A 16,450-nucleotide genomic window follows, 5' to 3' on the forward strand; every position below is an offset into this window, starting at 1 on the left:
TTAGGTCTGAATGCTTGAATCTTCATCTTTTCCACTTCATCACTCCAGGCTGCTGCCTGAGAAGCAGAAGTGGGGCTGAATTTGGACAGACCAGGAAGGAGATCCCCCCACTACTACCCTTCCCCATCAGCACTGAGAGTACTGCCTGTCCAGAGCCTACAACAAGCACAGGCTGCAGCAGGTGAAGTTGATGGTTGCTTATCCTCTATAATCGTTGGAGGAAAAGCACCTGAAGGCCCAAATAGCCCTGTCCAGCCTCACCTGGGACCTATACATACCCACAGCCTCTGGAGCCCCATTTCACTTCATCCCTGACCTGATAGCTCTGGTTTGAGCCCTGCCTTCAGAAGGAATTTTAGATCCATGTTGTTACATCTCTCCAGCCCTGCTTCCTTTTGCTCCTAGCTGCTGGGCCCTGGTGGGACCTTGGACTTGGTTCATGGCTTGCTGTGTTTGGAGGTGTTGATGGACAGAGGTACCAGCCCTTGTGGGACTACACCCCCATCTCCTTTGGCTCCCAGCTTGTCCTGCTGCTCTCCAATAGTAAGTTGTTGTGCTTGGGATGGTGGTGAAGGCAAAGCTGTGTGCTTACCATGTTGCTATGCAGAGTATGAATCAGAAGAAAAAAAAAGTGGGAGGACATGCTGGGTTAAGGGATTGTCTTAATTTGTGACCAATTTCCAAGGCTGGGGTGGGCCTGATGTGGTGTTATGCCCCTTTCCTGTTGGAGAGATGCATTTGGGTCATATGAACTGGTTAAAGTAAGGTCTGTTGTGTTGTGCTGCTTCTGAGAAGAGCCTTCAGCAACTGCTGGGCTGTGGGCCATGTCTGTAACGCCCAAACACCTCCAGAGGAGGCGGAGTGTAGTCCAGCTCTGACCCACAACCCTGTGGATGTGCCACCTGGGCATGGTGTGTAGTGAGGTTCCTCTGCCGGCACAGGCAGCTCGGTGCAGCGGTGACGAGAGCTGTGGTTAACTGGATTAATTATATTCATGTTGCTAGGAACACTCTGAATTATGTTCATAGCAGCATCTGGGGAAATTACATCTTCATTAATTGGTCCTGATTGCTTTTTGGCAGATGTGAGATGGTTCTGACTTTAACTCGCAGGACAGAATTTAGTGCAATCAGCACGTGTGGTAACTGCACAAACACCACAACAATGCCCTTACCTTGCCTTGCTAATTAACTCTCTAAAGAGAAAGACCTAGCAAAGACCTGCTTGGCCCTGTCTTCCTGTCTTGCCCCAGCCAGGGCAGGCTTGTTTTCTGCTATTCTGTGCTCTAGTGTTTCTTCTAATGGAGTTGTAAACTTTATTTCAGTTTAAAATGGTAATAATGGGGCTGGCAGACACAGGCAGCTGTGGGGCTGGGGATGTTTCTGATGTTGTTTGAGGGTGGTGGAACACTGGAACAGGTTGTCCAGGGAGGTGGTTGAGGCTGCTCTGGGTGTTCAAGGTGAGGCTCAATGAGGCCCTGGGCAGCCTGGTCTAGTTGGGGATGTCCCTGCTGACTGTAGGGAGGTTGGACTAGATGACCTTTAGAGGTCCCATCCCCCTTGGACCATTCTATGATTCTGTATGTTGTATCCTGGAGTTGGTCTAGTTAACCTTTGAATTTGATCTGCCCACATGCCCCTCTGTGTGTAATGTGGTGGCAATAGGGTCTGGTCATACAGTTAGTCAAGTATGTGATTTGGAGACCTTTGATCTTATCGTGTCCCTAGCTCACCCAGCCTGGCTTGTCCCAAGAAGACCACCAGTGGGTGGAAGACAGGATTGTTGGGGTATGAGCAGGAGACAGTCCTGGCTAAAGTGGCACTAACTGATGTGCTGTGTATGGTGTCAGTCTTTGCAGTTCTTCAGTTTTCAGCCAAGGTAGCAGCAATCAGGGAATTAAACCACATTTCAATGAACTATGGCCACACTGCAGACATCTCCATTTCTAACCACGGCAGAGCTCCTAATCTCTGCAGATAAAACCCCAAAGCCTCGAGCGGACGCCGTGTGCGGCGCCGAGGTAAAGCGTGGCTTCCCCAGGGGAAAGCAGGCTGAGCTATTGAGCTCCTGGTAGGTTCTGAGGCTGTTCATCTGGGGGAAGCAGTAAGTTATAGTATGCCCTGCTTGCTCTGCCTTCTTTTTACACAACATCATTTTTCATTTTAATGGTGGTTTCTCAGCCAGCTTTGTTAGGGCTGCTGCTAATTAGTCTGGATTCATGTGTCCTGCCAGGCCAGGACAAGACTGGTGCTGATTAAATAGGAAAGGTGAGTTTTACTGCCTGGAGCTTTGGATGGGCATCAGCCAGGATGCAGGAGAAGAGGCATGGCAGGAGTGAGAGAGGAATTTAGGAACAAATTTAACCCTCTGACTGCCTCAAACATGCTCCTTCCATAGCGGTGATGGGGCAGAGAGTGGTTCCATGTGAGTCAAATAGCCCTCAGGGAGATGAAAACCCTTTTTGCTAGGGACCTTTCTGACCTGGAAAGATGGAGGGAAATTGGGTTTAAAAGTTGAAATGTTAACCTCAGACCTTTATGAAGTGGTTTTTCATGGGTCACCAGAAGGATTCAGTACTTATTGCTGGGACAATGTCACCAGAGATTTGAGGGGGGCAAAGTTTGTGTCCTCACAACTAGAGCTACTGAGAAAGTAACACTTGCTGAGCCATACCTTTGCCATCACTCCCCCTGCAGATAGGTAAGCAGTAACACAAGGACCAGGGCAACTGTAATGCGTGTGAGGTTTGGCTGTGAAGCAACACTTCTGGCCTGCTTTTACCTGCTGCAGGACTCCCCAACTTCCTCAGCACAGGAACACTGGGATGGCAGAGAGTTTGTTTCTGCTTTGCTCCCAGGGCCTCTGGGAGACTTTCACAAACATCATCTCTTACCCATGGCACTTGCCAGCCCTGGTCTCTACCACCCTATGGACTCTGGGCAGCCTGTTGCAGTGCTCCAGTGTACTCCACACATACACCACAGATGTCTCACAGACACACTGTACAGCCCCCACAACCCCAACCCACCACAGACACCACACACCTCTAACAATCTCAGCAGCGTTGAGCAAGCATTTTCAAGGACGGTCATTTACAATGTGAAGGGAGGAAACGTTCAGTGTGGATATTGTGAGGAGTATGTCAAGATCATCTCTGTGCTGGGAGGAAAGTTAAGCTATGGAAATTCATGTGGTGGGGACTGGAAAGTGGTATTGCTGCCCGTCTCCTCCACCTTCCTGCCGCTGTTTCCTCCCTCACCCATACATGTTTGAGGGATAAAAGCTTTTTTATTGCGAGACTATTAAAATCAAGCATTTGCAGCCCCTCCTCTCCAGTGCAAGTGATCCCAGCATCGGTGTTCTCAGGTTGGTCCCAGCCTTTGAGGTCAGCCTGGGAAAGGAGACAAGTGCAGCAGCAGGATGTAAATGGGCTGTCACTAGAGCCCAGCTCTGCTCAAATGTGTCCATGTATCAAAACTGGCTGCCTTATTCCACAGATCTGTTCCCTTGGAGCCTGCTGAATTGCTAAATGCAACAGATGTGGCTAAGCTGTTTCCTAAGTAGTTTTCAATCCTTTTGGCACAGCAGTGCCACCACACAAACATGAACTGTATCAGTGGGACTGTTTATTAAATTCTGGTGTTGTCATGGTGGTGAGACCTCATTGACACGCTTTGGTGTGCTAACATGAAACAAGAAAATTGGATTTTCTCACATGCTGCTGAGAATTGCATCCTGCCTGCAGGTTGCTGCCTAAGATGATGTGTGAGGTGTCATCAGGGTCTGAGCCCAATTACCAAAGTAAAATGGCACATTTTGGGTCAAAGACAGGACTGATGCCATAGAATGGCAGAAAAAGTGGGTTTGGAAGGGACATGAAAGATCATCTAATTTCTATACCCCTTCCATGGGCAGTGATACCTTCCACTAGACCAGGCTGCTAAAAGCCTCATCCAACCTGGCCTTGAAAAACCCAGCAATGGGACCTCCACAACCTCTCTGGGCAACCTGTTCCAGTGCCTCCCCATCCTGATAGTGAAAATTTTCCACCCCTGTATGTAATCTGAATCTAGCCTCTTTTAGTTTAATGCCATTACCCCTTGTCCTATCACCACATGACCTTGTAAAAAGTTTCTCTCTGGTTTTTTCCTCCTACTCACTCACAGTCACTTGTCAAAGTCAAGGTCTCCAGCTCACTACATGTACAGCTTTGTTCGCTCCTTCCTTTCTGGCCAGAGGAGGTAAATACTGCCTCATCTAGTAGCTGAAGTAACTGCACCCAAAAGGGTCCATCAGGAGGAGGTTTCTGTGCTTGTTGAAAATGAACCTTTGAGCCTTTTCCATTTAATCCTCTTCCAAGTGAATTAGCTTCTAGGGAGGATTTTCTTAAATGGCAAGGTTTCCTGGAATGATGACGTGTTGGTGCGTACCTCGAGCACATACCATTATCCATCAGGGCCCTGCCAAGATGCAGTCTGTGTTAAAGCAGAGAAAGCACCTTTGCCATCATGATTTTTCACCTATAAATTGCTGGAAGGTGATCTTTGTGAAAACAGCACTAGCTTAACCTATTTAGGAGGAAATAGGCATCAGGCAAAGAAAATATCAGATAGAGGGTTATGTGGACAGAGGCTAATGACAAACCCTGGCTTATAGGTGCTAGTAGACATGAGCAAAGACAAGGTTTGAAAGCAAAGGCTTCACAGGAATTGTCCCAGAAGAATTCCTTTAAAGATATGGCTGGGGCAAAAGCCATTCTGTTGCCACTGCAGAGAGCAGAGGAGGCAAGAGCACCCCAGATGATGTCAGCATCTTGCTTTCCAGGTGGTGTTTTTGTTGTTGTTTTGGTTGGTTGGTTTTGTTAAGCCTCCATGCACACCTTCACTATTAGCTCACCTTCTAGCTTGTATTTTAAGTTCCACAACCTTTTAATCAAAGGACAAATCCAAGGACTACCACACCTGGAAGATAGGATGGTCTTGTACAGCAGCTGCTTACAACCAAAAGAAAACCATCAATATATTTTGATCATAATGGTAAACAGTAGGACAGAGGTAGAAGGTTATGACTGTTTTGTTTTGTCCTTAGGGAACTGTGTGTATCTGGTTTTTATTAAATCAGAACAGTTAACTTCTCAATGGCCTTCTGTCTCCCAGCTTGAAGTGTTTCTGAACCACCTGAAGGCCACTTTCATGCCAAAGGCTTTTGTTTCACTCCACCCTAGAGCTTTGTGACAAAGCTGAAGTTGTTCTGTGGAAGGGAGGAAGTCAATGCATTAGTGAGTGCACTGCCTGAGGTTAGGTTTAATTGGAATTGCCATTTCTCATGTGATCACCTGATCACTTATTGGCCATTTCACTTCAAATGTGGACAAAGGCTGCAGTCTACAGTAAGTCAGTTTATCTTCTCTCAATCTTAGTCTCCCCCTGCTATGTAACCATGTCCCAGCATTCCCTCCTGTGATCTCTTTTAAAGCCATACTTGTTTCATAGCTCAGAGCTGCGGAACACTTAAAGATCCCATCCACACAGCCTGGTGGGAGTATAACCCCGTATGCTCTCTTTTGTTTGTAACACTGAGGAGCTCTCTGACTGAACACACCTTTCTCTTCCCAGCCATCATTAACTAGTTATTCTTCTTTCAGCTCAGCTTCAGTCTGCCACTTACCCATTAATTCTATCTAATACTTAAAAATTATTTGGAATGAAACATTAATTATTGCAGAGATTAAACACCCAGAACAAGGCTGCCATTTGATTTCTTTATTTCAGCAATGATAAAGCACTCCAGCATTAAACTCTTGTTCTCTCCAGCAGCAGCCGAGCCACTAAACTGATGACATGTGGGTTAACCAAGCAGTCCAGCAAATCATTGGTAGATAGGGCTGCTTGTGAGGCATTTGGGCTGCTGTCTGAATGCATCTGATGTGCAGGCATTTCACAGTCCTCACTCGTTACCAGCTGCTTCCTGGGGCAGTGTAATTTTCCAAAATGTCCTCCTTTGTTTTCCTGGAGAAGATCTCTGCTGTCACTTTCAACCACACCTGCACCCATCCAGCTGCTTTCTTGAGGCTGTGGTAAAACTGGAATAAGATGAGGCCCAAAAGGTATTTTCTGCAGCCTTTCTGTCGAAAAGCCCAGTTCGTGGGGCTGTAATCTGCAGCCCTCTGGTTCACAGCCAACTTCTCTTCTCCTTCTCTTGCACAAGCTGCCTGTTCTCTGCTCTGCACCAGTGCTGCTGGAGCATGCCTGGGCTGACATACTTGCTTTTTGAGACTTGAAATATGCAGACACTGCCTTATTCAGGTACTGAAGGTTGATTTCATGGGATGTTGCCTCAACCTAAGAAAACACCCAGGATAGATGCAGTTAAAAGGAGACAGCATGACTGTCTTCCGTGAATTGCTTTTGCTACAAGAAGGGAAGGAATTTAGAATTCTTTTTCTTGGGCAGCAGAAAGACTCAGGGGGAGCTAAGCAAAATGTCAGTAACTCTTCATTATCAGTGCTGTAATGGGAGCAAGAGAGGGCTCACCTCTGTGGGATTTAGCCAGACATCTCCATCACTGGGATCTTCTGCTGATTTCATGGCACATACCAGCGTTCGAGTTATTGCTTCTTCTACACGAGCTTCATGATCTGCATCCTGCCTCAAGAGAACAGAAGGTGTTTGGAGATGGTTTAGCACCTGAGTCTCTTCAGAAAGCTGGAAGATTTTGGGAAGAACTAAATGGATAGCTTTGTTTGAAAGCCATACTTGTGCATGCAAAGTCAGTGGAAGGCTTCAGGCTTTTGGTGCTCCTACTTGTGCACAGCTCCCACACGAGCAACAGCAGCTACTTGTCTGAAAAAGGCTTTGCAAGAAATAGCTTCTAGTGTGTGCATATACTCTTTTCCCTTATTAGTTTTCTGTTAATTGAATCTGGTGCTTAAAATTACAATGCAGTGTTAGCACTGAATTAATGTATGTGTTTACATAGCTCTTTAGGACTAAAAGGACCACAGAAGTACACAGCAAATCTTACACATCTACACATTATGGCTGAAGTACTTCAAACACACAGGATGTTGCACCAAGCAGGGACTATCTGGGGGCTACAGAGGCAAAGCAAAGTGAGTCTTAAAGAAATGCAGGAAATATTTCATAATGTAACAGCAGCTAACATACTGCTGCAATTTTAAGCATCAGCAGAAGGAAAAATGGGAAAGCTCTCCTACAAAACTGAAAACTAGGTTAGCAACTGGCTCTGTCTTTCAGGCCTTCAGTTCCTGCATCATCCCCTTGGGCAGCTGGGTACCAGCTAGTTTATGGTAGCAGAACAAAGCTTCATAGGATCTTTTTCTTAGCTTTCCTTCCTGCTTACCCTTCCCTTCCATATACCAGAAATCAAGTGTGAAAGAGACAGTAAGACTCTCCAAACAATATGAGTGGTTTGAGTTATTTCAGTGACAACTGCCCAGGAGTGGATACAGACCTTTGCTTTCACTGACATGCTCAGACCTGTGAATTCTGGAGGAAAAATGTAACTTAGTCAACCCATAGCCCTGAAGTGACTAATTTTGGCTTTGAGGAACACCTCAGGCAAGCCATGCATCTTGCTAGTATGAGTGTTGAAGGCAGCAATTCATGCTGGAAGCCTGAGCAGAATTTGGGACAGAAGCAGGGGGAAGTACTCCTAGCATTGGAGGCTTGGCTTACTAATGGCCTCATGTAACATGCCTCCAAAATAGAGTTTGGTATCTACATGTGCATAGTAAAGCGTTGCACTATTGGTGTTCATCCTGGTCTGCTGAATAACAGAGCTGTACCATGAGAGCTTAAGAGTATGTTAGGAAGTAAGGAATACTTTGAGTAGCTGACAGGGAGCTGAAAACAAATTAAACTTCTTCTCTAAAGCCTTGCCAATGTAATTAATGGTTCCACTAGGAGTATAAATGTTGGCGTGATTCATGTCTGTCAGTACGAAAGCAGCTGGTAACAGCTGCAAGCAAGAGCTGCTTGATTTGGTAATGGAAATGTTCAGTATTGTCTTACAATATCCATGTCAGAATTTATCTTTATAGATGCAGCAGTTCTTGACAGTGCTGCCAGGGGTAGTTTCTGCAAGGAACTTTCACCTGGGCTGTAATAGCTGCACTTGCTAGATGGCAGCTTTCGACATCTGGGGAGAGCAAGCGTGTGGTATTAATTAGCAAGATCCAGCAAACTCTTCTTTGTTCATGATGCCACACAACTACCTCTTCTTGACTTGCTGACCCAGATGCTGTCACCAAACAGGTTCTTGGTAGCTTCTGCAAGACCTTATTGACCAGAAAGGCCATGGAGTTTAGCTGCTCTATTTGTTTTTCTTGCAGTGTGTAGCAATACACCACCAGCCACATGGGAGTTATCAGCCTAGAACAAGTGATCCAGTACTGACTTGCTCCTCCACAGAGGGACAACTTGTGAGGCACAGCTTAGGGTACAGGTGTGTGTGTTGACATCAGGGTCTTTCCAAGCACTGCCAGTTTCTCAGAATTGCTTCAAAGGCTACTCAAAATTAAGGCAAACTTAGATGGTTGCTTCTCAATATTGTTGATGCTTTCTCTGGCATTGGACACAGTCTGACTGTACTTAGGCTCTGTAAGAGGCTGGTGTGGGCTGGGGGGCCTGCTGTCCTTCCTAAATACATAGCATCATCTGGAAAATTTCTCTGTGAGAGGAAATGCCTAAGTGAGTTCCTCTGCTCTGCAAGTACTTGGCTTTATGTTGGTATGAGAAACGTATTGTCTGGTCTTTGAGCAGCAGCTGATTGCATGTGGTCACAGAATCACAGCTTGTTAGGGGTGGGAAGGGACCTTGAAATATCATCAAGCCCAACCCCTCTGCCAGAGCAGGATCACCTAGAGTAGGTCACAAGGAACACATCCAGGCAGGTTTTTGCTATCTCCAGAGGAGGAGACTCCACAACCTCTCTGGGCAGCCTGTTCCAGTGTTCTGTCTTCTGGAAAAAGTTTTTCTTTATATTTACATGGAACCTCCTATGCTCCATCTTGCACCTGTTGCCCCTTGTCCTATTGCTGGCCATCACTGGTCATTTCCCTGCAGATTTCTAGCCTAAGAAAGGTTTAAAAAAAGAAGGGGCAAAAAAAAAAAAAGAGCAAATAAGTAGCTTTCACAGGGCTATTTCAAAGTGTTTTGGTTTTATATATTAAGATAGGATTAATGATAAAGTAATTTCAATCAGAAAACCTTCTGGAGCATTAAGATGACCTAACTGGAGATGTCCCCCCTCATTGCAGGGTGGTTGGACTAGCTGGCCTTTAAAGGTCCCTTCCAACACAAACTATTCTGTGATACCCCTGGAACCATCCCATATGTACTGGTTAACATGAGAAGGCAAATCAAAGCCTGGGGAAAAGAAAATTAATTAAACCCTTGAGAAAATCCAACTCTAGGCAAATCAAAATTATTACAGGGAAATGAAGACTCAAAAATCCTCTGCCACCCTCTTCCTATCACACTAACCTGATTTAAATTCTAACTTTGCTTGGCATGTTAGCATGTGCTTGAGGGGAAGTTGCTGTTTCTTGTTCCCTGTGCACCACAAAGCCAGTTAGCCCACAAGAAACTGGATGTGAAACGTTTAGCTTCTGTTTCATTCTTTGCCTGATTGAGGCAAACTGGAATCTCTTCCAAATTGAGACTTTAGATCTGGAACCTTCTAAGGTTCTTCAGGAAAAACTACTCATAAAGGCTCTTCCCTCCACACCCTCTGAACAGAGCACACCCAGTCAGGCCAACCCTGGCAGGCAAGGGACAAAAGTCCATGCAGATATGGAAGCACAACATCACCATGACATATGAAGGAAAATATACCAGTTCAATCCAAGAGTTTATGCTGACAGTGATGGGATCAATGGATTCCACATAGTGCCACCAGTGCCTTGGAACAAGCAGGACCTGGAAATGGAGACATCACATTAGGGTACCAGCAGAATGCCGAGACAAAAAGAGACAATGAAGTTGGGGGGAGGGGAAGGTGATCTTTGTCTTCTAAAGAACTTTTTCTCAAGACATAAATATCCTTTCTCTTCTCCCTTTGTATTAATACTATCCTGTAAGAAGTGGACATGATCCAGAACTACCTCTCATCTGAACTCCTTCTCATGTGAAGCAGGATCGTGACTTTAGGTAAACAAGGTTTGGCAGGCTGTATAAAAGGAGTGTAGCTGTTTTATAGCATAAGAACAGGGCTTTAGAGAAAGTCTCAGCCAAGCAAGAACTCTTTTGTAGGCTCTCCAGCTGAGTAAACTTCCTAGTTCCTTTAGAAGGACTGCCAGCTGGCTTCCCCAAAAAGCAGGTATCCTAATACTCATCTAGGTGATTAACAACATGTAGCTTTAATTGTGGTAAATAATCACCACCACTATTAAATTTAGCACTTTTAGTAGACAGGTTTTTAAAAGAAGGTGTCCCAGGCATCATGACAATCTAGTTTAGATCAAAGCTTTACAGTGATACAAGGATGATGGCTGTGACACGCAATTGATTCTAACCCATGGTACAAAGACATCAACGTTGTCCTGATGATATAGGACAAGCTTTACAGATTACTGAACATTAGATTAACACAGAGCTATCAAGAAAAGCATAAAAGATGTTTTTGGCAAGGAATAAAAATGGTCAGAGACAGATAAAAACACACGTTTCAGAATGGGGAAAGCAAAGCAATGAGCTGTATCTGAATTGCAGAAAAGTCTTTTTCTTGGTAGACACAAATCACTTAAAAGAATGTTCTGCTACCTAGATAGTCCTGTGCTTTGTTACATCAAACCACAGCTAATGAGAAAATGTCAGTGCAGGAAACAATGACTGGGGCCCTAGTTCTCCAAGCACTTAGAAGACAGTCAGAGTGGAGTCAGTTTTGGACCAGAGAACAAAATGTTCTCTGCAGGTTTCAATTTAAGTCAAACAAGAAAAGAAAGCATTGGCCCTCTAAAGGTCAAAAACATTTGGAAATTGTACTTTAATCTGGTGCCACACAAAAAACCAGAAGGAAGTCAGTCTGTGTGAGGCCATTATATTAAAAATATCACCAATTAGTTACTCCTGACATCTGAAAGTGTATGAAACCCTGCACAGAGCGAAGCCAAAACACATTTTCAACACTGAGGAAGCTTCAGAATGGGACTTTTATCACAGAAACCTACACTTGAAATGAAAACTGCATTTGCATCACCTGCAATGGCTTTATCTGTTAGCAAGTGGCTGCCCACATTTCACTGCCTGCAGAATCATACAAGAACCCAAAGACTCTGGCTGAACGTGAGCCAGCAGTGTGCCCAGCTGGCCAAGAAGGCCAATGGCATCCTGGCCTGCATCAGGAATAGTGTGGCCAGCAGGAACAGGGAAGTCATTGTGCCCCTGTACTCTGCACTGGTTAGGCCATACCTTGAGTACTGTGTCCAGTTCTGGGCCCCTCAGCTTCAGGAGGACATTGAGACTCTTGAATGTGTCCAGAGAAGGGCAACGAGGCTGGGGACAGGCCTCGAGCACAGCCCTGTGAGGAGAGGCTGAGGGAGCTGGGGTTGCTTAGCCTGGGGAAGAGGAGGCTCAGGGGTGACCTTATTGCTGTCTACAACTACCTGAAGGGAGGTTGTAGACAGGAGGGGGTTGGTCTCTTCTCCCAGGCAACCAGCACCAGAACAAGAGGACACAGTCTCAAGCTGCACCAGGGGAAGTTTAGGCTTGAGGTGAGGAGAAAGTTCTTCACTGAGAGAGTTGTTAGCCATTGGAATATGCTGCCCAGGAGGTGGTGGAGTCACCATCCCTGGAGGTGTTCAAGAAGGGACTGGATGTGGCACTTGGTGCCATGGTTTAGTAGTCATGAGGTGTTAGGTGACAGGACTTGATGATCCTTGAGGTCTTTTCCAACCTTATTTGTTCTATCATTCTATGACTCATCTGTCCTATAGGGGATCATACACTGAACTTTGTTAAACCACCTGGATGCCCTCAAAGTGACAGGATTTAATGATGAACCCTGGGAAACTTTACTATGCAGCACAAAGGGACATACCTTCTGCAGTAAGTAGCTCTGTCCAACAATTAATAGAATAGAAAAAACCAGGTTGAAAGAGACCTTCAAGATCATCGTGTCCAACCTACTATCCAACCCACCTTATCAACTATACCATGCAACCAAGCACCCTGTCAAGTCTCCTCCTGAACACCTCCAATGATGGTGATTCCACCACCTCCCCAGGCAGCCCATTCCAATGGGCAATCTGTGTAGAACTTCTTCCTAATGTCCAGCCTAAACCTCCCCCGGCACACTTTGAGATTGTGTCCTCTTATTCTGGTGCTGGTTGCCTGGGAGAAGAGACCAACCTCTGCCTGTCTACAACCTCCCTTCAGGTAGTTGTAGACAGCAATAAGGTCACCCCTGAGCCTCCTCTTCTCCAGGTTAAGCAATCCCATCTCCCTCAGCCTCTCCTCATAGGGCTTGTGCTCCAAACCCCTCACCAACTTTGTTGCTCTTCTCTGGACCCGTTCCAGCAAGTCAGCATCCTTCCTAAACTGAGGGGCCCAGAACTGGAAACAGTACTCAAGGTGTGGCCCAACCAGTGCAGTGTACAGGGGCAGAATGACCTCCCTGAAATGGGGTCCATTTTCTGAGACTTGCATTGGAAGAGTGAGCTTGGCACTAGAGAATGGGAGTATGGTGCAGAAAGACTATCCAGCAAGGGCATAAAAGTGAAAGGTGGATTAAGGGAAGGGTGTAATTGGCTCAGTGAGAGGGGCTGCCTGGAAAAACAAGATGGAAATTAGGAATGGAACATGCTGGCTCAACATGAGTCACATGCAAAGCAGAGACAGAATTGCTTTGGAAAAAGGAGCTGTAACTAGGAGGAAAATACAATCTCTTCAACAAACCAAAGAGGGGGAACTTGGTCTTTGGAGAGACTAATCAGATTTTACTTGCCAGCAGGTTAATAACTGCAGAGTTGTGTATTTCTGCAGCTGGTGCTGTTTGATGCAATTTATAGAGGAGCTACAGAGCTGTGACTCAGAGGTGTAACAGGTACCACAAAGACACTTCCTCTTCTCTTTATTTTTGGGCTTCTGCTTGCTAAAACAAGCATTTATAGCATCAGGAAAAGGAAATTATCAACAACCAAAAGGAGAAAGACTTCAAGGAAGATGAAGAATTGAGGAAAAAAAAGTAATGAAGCCCCAAAAATCTAACTGGCAAGGGAGCAGCAGAATTAGCAAAAGATACCTCCTCCACCCCACAGAGTTAAGCAGCACTCTTCTAGGTTTGCAAACTAAAACAAACATAAAACCCAAACTCTCTCAACAAACCAAAAGAAACAAAACCCCAACACCCCTACCCTTAACTGGCATTTCCACAGACTTCCATATGTTTATATGGGACACACATTGAACTACATTTGGAACTGTGTTTCAGTAGGAAATGTGAAAGAAAGCCACAGTGAAATAATATACACACACAAATGCAGCAGACATTTTACAGGGGAAATGTGAAGTGCAAGAGCAAGACAGAACTACTCCAAGCTAAAGGATAATCTTGTGTTAGTCTGCTTTCTACAGAGTATATCTAGATCAGTGGGCTGGGAAGGTGCTGATCTAAACAGCAACCAATCAGATAATTTAAGTATTTAGGTTAGTGATAGGCAAATATAGCAGATGAAGTCAAAGTAGGACAGAAGTCTCAGAAAAGATATAATGAAATTCTGGTCTGTAACTAGAGGAAAGACACAAAAAGAACACTGGGAGAGCAAGTGGAGCAATGCTGAAGACTTGTACGGCACAGAGAACAGAACAGGTTTAAATTCTCCATGGACATGATTAACTTGATGCAGTGCAAAGGTAGGGCAAAGGTGGAATTGCTTCAAAAAGAGAGCATACCCTGAAGCGAAATATTGTACCATGGAATTCCTGCTCATTATTAAAAGATATTTAGGTAAATGTGCAAGAAAAGGAAGCACCAAAGAACATCAGTGTGATGGGAAGATGGGGAGCTATGGGAGGACTCAAGCAAATCCCAGAGCTGCTTGCAAGCCTGGCAATATAAAACAAATAAAAGCATAGTCAGCTCTGTGGGAGAACCACGTGAGGACTCTGTGAGAGTGCTGCCACCACAACCATCCCAGCTGGTACCTGGCTCCCCTGGTGCTAGGAAGCGGTTTCTTAACCTGCCTTCCTCCCATGCTAACATCTTCCTACTTGCTGAAAGGGCTACTAAAGTCAGAAATACAGAGACAGCCCTGGTGAAAAGCACTGTGCACAGGAAGAGAATGGGGCTGTTACCATACTCTGTCCATAAGGACCCAGGCAAGATCAAGGAAGAGGTGGAAAAGCAGTGTTAGGAACTGGCAGGATTCCCCAGGTGTGCTGCTGGCTGAGTGGTATTTTAACCACCAGTTCTAGCGTAAACTCAGCTCAGGTATTTCTGCTTCTTCTGTGACGGAGACAAAAGTTCTGGAATGTAAAGGTTGGGTTGGGGTTCTCTATGGGCTGTCCAGATGTGTAGCCTCCCACATGAAAATTCTTTCTTCCTTTCCCCAGACTAGAATTATCAGCCCTCTACTGTGGGTAATGCTGCAGGCAGCTCTGAAGGCTGCTTTTCTAAAATCACTTAAACTCTTTTCCAGCAAAAGAAAGTTTTGCCTGCAACCCCTTGGAAAATAGCATTTTGTTGTGTCCAGTTCTGGGCCCCTCAGTTTAGGAAGGAGGTTGACTTGCTGGAACGAGTCCAGAGAAGAGCAACAAAGTTGGTGAGGAGTTTGGAACACAAGCCCTACGAGGAGAGGCTGAGGGAGCTGGGGTTGCTTAGCCTGGAGAAGAGGAGACTCAGGGGTGACCTTATTACTCTCTACAACTACCTGAAGGGAGGTTGTAGACAGACGGATGTTGGTCTCTTCTTCCAGGCGGCCAGTACCAAAACAAGAGGACACAGTCTCAGGCTGCGCCAGGGGAGGTTCAGGCTAGATGTTAGGAAAAAGTTCTATACAGAAAGAGTGATTGCACATTGGAATGGGCTGCCTGGGGAGGTGGTGGGGTCACCATCACTGGAGGTTTTCAGGAGGAGACTTGATGGGGTGCTTGGTGCCATGGGTTAGTTGTTTGGGTGGTGTTGGATTGGTTGATGGGTTGGACGCGATGATCTTGAAGGTCTCTTCCAACCTGGTTTATTCTATGTATTCTATGTAGACTTTGAGCTGGAACATTGTGTTGTCTTTTTGAAAATCTGAACTACTGCATTTCCTGACTCATTAGAACACCTCTTTCAGCAGCAACTATGTTTTTCTTGGTTCTTCAGACTGTTTGTTCTGCTGCTCCCCACTCTAAGCTCAAACTAGAGTTTCTACCCCTTTTCTTTAAAGGTGGCACATAGGGAAATCCTTCCCTAACTTCATGAAGATTTCTGCTTGCTCAGGGTTAGGTTAGAAGTTGGAGATCTGCCTTGCACTGTTGAAAGCCCTGGCTGCTGAGCAGTATCCCATGGTGTGTTAGATGCTGCACAGGAAGAGACAACCTTGTAGCTATATGCAGGACGTTAGTGATAGCTGTAGTTGTGGACAGAGAGTGAGCTTGAAGTATGTCTCTCAGACTTTCTGAAAGCAGCCAATGAAAAGCAGAGGAGGATAGCTCCTGAGCAGCAGACCATGGTGAGAGAGAGCAAGAAATAACCTTGATCTCTTAAAGTGTTTTTCCTCCCAGTGTGACATTTTTCAAGGCTGGAAGGGAGCATCCTTCTTGGACTTGATGTGTCTCTAAAACTAGCTCAGTTAGGCCTTCCCTTGCACTGCTGGTGTCTGCAGCTTCATTGCAACTCCTCTGGCTCCAGCCTGCACCTGCAGAATGAGCCAGGAAGCAAAAGAGCTGAGAGCTGCCTGTAACTGCATGGGTCCTGGTGTTCACTACCCCTCCTGTCTGGGGCAGTGTGAGAGGGAAAGGAATTGCTTATGGGAGCCCAGTATGGAAGTTCTTCATTAGGAGAGCAGATGTGTGTAGCGTCCTGTGTCTACCTTCAGGTGTAGTGAGGTTTGCTTTCTCATCTTTCTACCTTGCCTAGTCATATGGATTAAGAGGAAGATGGATTAAGAACAATTACATTAGTGAGCAGGAAGGAAGCATGAAGCTAGTGAGAAGTGGGGCAGAGCAAAGAATGATCAATGATATTGTATTTGTATAGCACCTCAGTTTTTTGTAGTCTTTGCAGGTGAGATTTATCTCTCTGATTTTTAATAATAAAAAAGTGAAGCATAGGCTTCTTTTATAGCCTGTGCTGAAGGCCAAGTCCTGCAGGACTGTAGCTGTATGAGACAGGGAGGATGAATCACCTCATAGAGGTGCCAGGTTCCTCCCACTGATGGCAGATGGGACATCTGTGCTGGGTAAGGTTTCAGTTGAGGGCAGCAGATTTTACTCCTGACTCTCTT

The 16,450-nt window shown here is 45.6% G+C and overlaps 1 protein-coding gene across 1 annotated transcript in view; it reads right to left on the minus strand.

Annotated features, from left to right (window-relative positions):
* Positions 1-5,752: 5,752 nt before the first annotated feature.
* Positions 5,753-16,450, minus strand: part of HSPBAP1 (HSPB1 associated protein 1) — a 44,339-nt gene continuing 33,641 nt past the window's right edge. Inside the window, exons 6-8 of the mRNA XM_054176305.1 lie at positions 9,858-9,941; positions 6,534-6,644; positions 5,753-6,341 (exon numbers count right to left, since the gene is read on the minus strand). Coding sequence (XP_054032280.1) covers positions 5,793-6,341; positions 6,534-6,644; positions 9,858-9,941 — 744 coding nt within the window. The 3' untranslated portion in view covers positions 5,753-5,792. The remainder of the gene's footprint in view (positions 6,342-6,533; positions 6,645-9,857; positions 9,942-16,450) is intronic.

Source organism: Dryobates pubescens, chromosome 2 (genome assembly GCF_014839835.1).
Source record: "Dryobates pubescens isolate bDryPub1 chromosome 2, bDryPub1.pri, whole genome shotgun sequence".
In the NCBI taxonomy this organism is placed as follows: Eukaryota; Metazoa; Chordata; class Aves; order Piciformes; family Picidae; genus Dryobates; species Dryobates pubescens.